Here is a 4,422-nt window from a genome sequence, read left to right on the forward strand (position 1 = left end):
GGCAGCTGAAGGACCCCTTCCTCAGCTTCGGCGACTCCCGACAATCGCCCTTCGCCTCCTCCTCCGAGCACTCCTCGGAGAACGGCAGCCTGCGCTTCTCCACGCCGCCGGGCGAGCTGGACGGAGGGATCTCAGGCCGCAGCGGCACGGGAAGCGGAGGGAGCACCCCCCATATTAGTGGCCCGGGCCCTGGCAGGCCCAGCTCAAAAGAGGGCAGACGCAGCGACACTTGTGAGTACTGTGGGAAGGTCTTCAAGAACTGTAGTAATCTCACCGTCCACAGACGGAGCCACACGGGCGAGAGGCCGTATAAGTGTGAGCTTTGCAACTACGCCTGCGCCCAGAGTAGCAAGCTCACCCGGCACATGAAAACACACGGGCAGGTGGGAAAGGACGTTTACAAATGCGAGATTTGTAAGATGCCTTTTAGCGTGTACAGTACCCTGGAGAAACACATGAAAAAATGGCACAGTGATCGAGTCTTGAATAACGAGATAAAAACTGAATAGAGGTATATTCGTACCCCCCCATCCACCCCCATCCCTTCCCCATCCCGCGTCCCCGTAGAGGTTTTCTAGTCCCTTGTGATGGAAATCATGGAAGCTAAGGATATTCGGAAAGTGCTTGTCACCAGCACACCCTGTTTATTTTCTTTTTGTTCTCACCGTTTGAATGCATGATCTGTATCGGGGCAATACTATTGCATTTTACGCAAACTTTGAGCCTTTCTCTTGTGCAATAATTTACATGTTGTGTATGTTGGGGTTTTTTTTTTTTGTTTTGGTTTTTTTTGTTTTTTTTTTGTTTTTTTGTTTTTTTAAATTTTTGGATTAGACAGCATGTATGGTATGTTATGGCTGTTTTTAAATTGTCCCTGATTAGTTGCTGAGCAAACACGTCGCTGTTTCCAGTTCCGTTCGGAAAAAAAAAAAAAAAAAAAAAAAAAAAAAAAGAGGAGAGGAAAAAAAAAAAAAAAAAAAGAGAAAAGCGAAACAAAACCAAACCCGAGAGCAAACAAAACCGACCATGCTGCATACATCCTGTAATACATATCATGTACAGTTTTGTTTTGTGACGTGCGAAGGAAAACATGCTTTGGGTAACCTTCTACGGACAGGACCGATAGCACCGAAGAAGCGTTGCGTTAGCTAGATTGCTGTCTTAAAAGAATAAACCCACCGATTGGAGAAAGAGTACCCATTAGGAAAAAAAAAAAAGGCCTTTAATTGGAAAGTAACCGACCGCCACCAGTCAGAAAGAGGTAAATTTCTATTAGCGTTTGGTGTAAAACAGACACACACAAAAATAATCTGAGTGCCTTGGATCTGTCGCGGCCGATGCCGATGGCTCCTTTCTGCTCGTCCTCCACGCGTAGCTCGTCTCCACGTCGGTCGCGGTGGCGAGCCTCTCCCACCGAGCGTGCGAGTCCGTCTCGTGTCTCTTACAACGCCGGCTACCTAAGAACGAAGAGGAAAGAGAAAACTAAGGAAGAGAAAGAAATGACCCGCTCAGTCCTAGTTAATCATCATTCTCCCCTGCCTTTTATTATTATTGTTATTTTTTTTTTTAAACCCGAACTGATCATACCAGTCTAAAAACCCGCTTCGCTCCTGGAGAGAGCTTAAAACGAAATATAGGACCTTTTCCCCCCCCACAAACTTTTATTCCCCCCCCACTGATGATTAAATAGAATGTGAAATGTGCAGAGGCCCTTCAACGCCATTAAATACACAAGTAAGGAAATCCGTTTTATGAAGATATTTACTTTTAATAATATCTTTTATTGATTCTGGCACCAAAACAAATAAATCCGGAGCCACTTGGTTGTCAAGCTGACAATCAAATTATAAACTTTAAGACCTCGTGTATACCGTATAAAAAACAAAATAAAAAAAAGACTGGCAATAATATTTTACCGAGTGTAACGGATAGAGGAGCAAAAAAAATAAAAAAAATAAAAAAATTGTGATTTATTAGCACAATGTGGTACTGTCTGCCATTTAAAACTAGAACAGGTGTATAAGCTAGTATCGACACAGTGATGATTAACTACGAACTATTAAGACTTGCCTTTAATGTGACGCTCGGAAGAAGTAACGGCGAATTTAAAAAAAAGAGGGAAAAAAAGCAAAAGAGTAGCAGTATCTGTCTGTGCTCCCTAAAAGTTGTCCTTCATTTTTTTTTTTTTCCCATGCTCTGTGTGCTATTTGTGTTGACGTGGAAGAGGATTCCTTGTTTTATTCTTAAGCTAGCGCCCGCCCCGGTTGGTGTTCAAATAGCACTTGACTCTGCCTGTGATGTCTGTATCTTTTCTTTAATCGAAGGTACAGAGGTTGAGTATAAAATAAGACTGCTCAGATAGGACAATTAAGTGCACTGTACAATTTTCCCAGTTTACAGGTCTATACTTTAAGGGAAAAGTTGCAAGAATGCTGAAAAAAATAATAATAATAAAAAAAAAAATCGAACGTGATCTCATTGATGAGCGTAAAAAAAAAAACCCACAAAAAAAAAACAAACTTTGCCAGCCATTTACTTGACTAATGAGCTTATCTTCTCGGACGCGACATTACAGCGCTGTGAATGGAAACAGACTCTACACTCACATAAAATGAATGATTGCTTTCGCTCCTACAGTGCAAGGATTTTTTTGTACAAAAAAAAGAAAAAACTTTTTTAAATATAAATGTTAAGAAAATTTTTTTAAGGAAAAAAAAGAAAAAAAACCACAACACTTCATTATGTTTAGGGGGAAACTGTATTTTAGGGTTCATCGTCTTGGTGGTGTACAAGACTTGTTATTCATTTTAAAATGGTAGTGGAAATTCTATGCCTTGGATATACACAGCTCTTCAGGTTGTATAAAAACATGCATTGGGGAAAGGTTTAAGATTATATAGTACTTAAATATAGGAAAATGCACACTCATGTTGATTCCTATGCTAAAACACATTTATGGTCTCTTTTTTCTGTATTTCTAGAATGGTATTTGAATTAAATGTTCATCTAGTGTAGGCACTATAGTATTTATATTGAAGCTTGTATTTTTAACTGTTGCTTGTTCTCTTAAAAGGTATCGATGTACCTTTTTTGGTAGTGGAAAAAAAAAAAAAAAAACACACAGGCTGCCAAAGTATATTTTTTTAATTTGGCAGGATAATATAGTGCAAATTATTTGTATGTTTCAAAAAAAAGAAAAAAGACAAAAAGACAAAAAAAGTGTGGCATTGTACAGATCCGAGGCCATATAATGGCTCTTTGGGGGAAAACTGTTAAGATGTCACGCTGCTGGCCGTCACAGAGGGGTGTACATATCTTTTTTCGTTCTTTTTTCCTGCTGCCATACTGTATGCAGTACTGCAAGCTAATAACGTTGGTTTGTTATGTAGTGTGCTTTATGTCCCTTTCCTTCTATCACCCGACATTCCAGCATCTTAACTTCATATGCAGTAAAAGAAAGAAAGAAAGAAAGAAAAAAAAAAAGCTAAAAAAACAAAAAAAAACCAAACAAAAAAAAAAAAAAAAACAAAAAAGAAAAAACCGTTTTGCAGTTTTTTTCATTGCCAAAAACTAAATGGTGCTTTATATTTAGATTGGAAAGAATTTCATATGCAAAGCATATTAAAGAGAAAGCCCGCTTGAGTCAATACTTTTTTGTAAATGGCAATGCAGAATATTTTGTTATTGGCCTTTTCTATTCCTGTAATGAAAGCTGTTTGTCGTAACTTGAAATTTTATCTTTTACTATGGGAGTCACTATTTATTATTGCTTATGTGCTCTGTTCAAAACAGAGGCACTTAATTTGATCTTTTATTTTTCTTTGGGGTTTTTTTTTGGGGGGGGATTTTTTTTAAATTTTTTTTGTTTTTGTTTTTGTTTTTTTTATTATTTGGATGACCAAAGGTCATTACAACCTGGCTTTTTATTGTATTTGTTTCTGGTCTTTGTTAAGTTCTATTGGAAAAACCACTGTCTGTGTTTTTTTGGCAGTTGTCTGCATTATCCTGTTCATACACCCATTTTGTCCCTTTATTGAAAAAATAAAAAAAAAACCTTAAAGTACACAGTGTCAGCTTCTCGTGTCCTCATTTGACACACGCTGTAGATGGCTTCCAGCAGCAGGCTGTAGGGGAAGGTCCCGCGCAGGGGCGTTTTGGGGTGCGCGCTCCTAACCCCGAGGAGCGCCCGCCGCCCAGCTTGTCCTTAAATAAGCCGCCTCTGCCGAGGAAGAGGATTTTTGGGCTAAGGAGTTAGCTTTCCGGCCAGTGGAAAGCCTTCGCAGTCTGGACCTGTAGTTTTGGGGGTATTTTTTCCCTCCTTTAGTCAAGGACTAATCTGTGACACACACCCCCCCCCCTCCCTTGATAACCGGCGGCATCTCTGGCTTTCACTTGGCGGCCTCGGTCTGCGACAGGGACTTC

The 4,422-nt window shown here is 39.8% G+C and overlaps 1 protein-coding gene across 1 annotated transcript in view; it reads left to right on the forward strand.

The window, feature by feature from the left end:
• Positions 1 to 4,422, forward strand: part of BCL11A (B-cell CLL/lymphoma 11A (zinc finger protein)) — a 73,888-nt gene that overhangs the window by 65,815 nt on the left and 3,651 nt on the right. Inside the window, exon 4 of the mRNA XM_009319636.1 lies at positions 6 to 231. Coding sequence (XP_009317911.1) covers positions 6 to 231 — 226 coding nt within the window. The remainder of the gene's footprint in view (positions 1 to 5; positions 232 to 4,422) is intronic.

Source organism: Pygoscelis adeliae, unplaced genomic scaffold (genome assembly GCF_000699105.1).
Source record: "Pygoscelis adeliae isolate BGI_AS28 unplaced genomic scaffold, ASM69910v1 Scaffold122, whole genome shotgun sequence".
NCBI classification, from domain to species: domain Eukaryota; kingdom Metazoa; phylum Chordata; class Aves; order Sphenisciformes; family Spheniscidae; genus Pygoscelis; species Pygoscelis adeliae.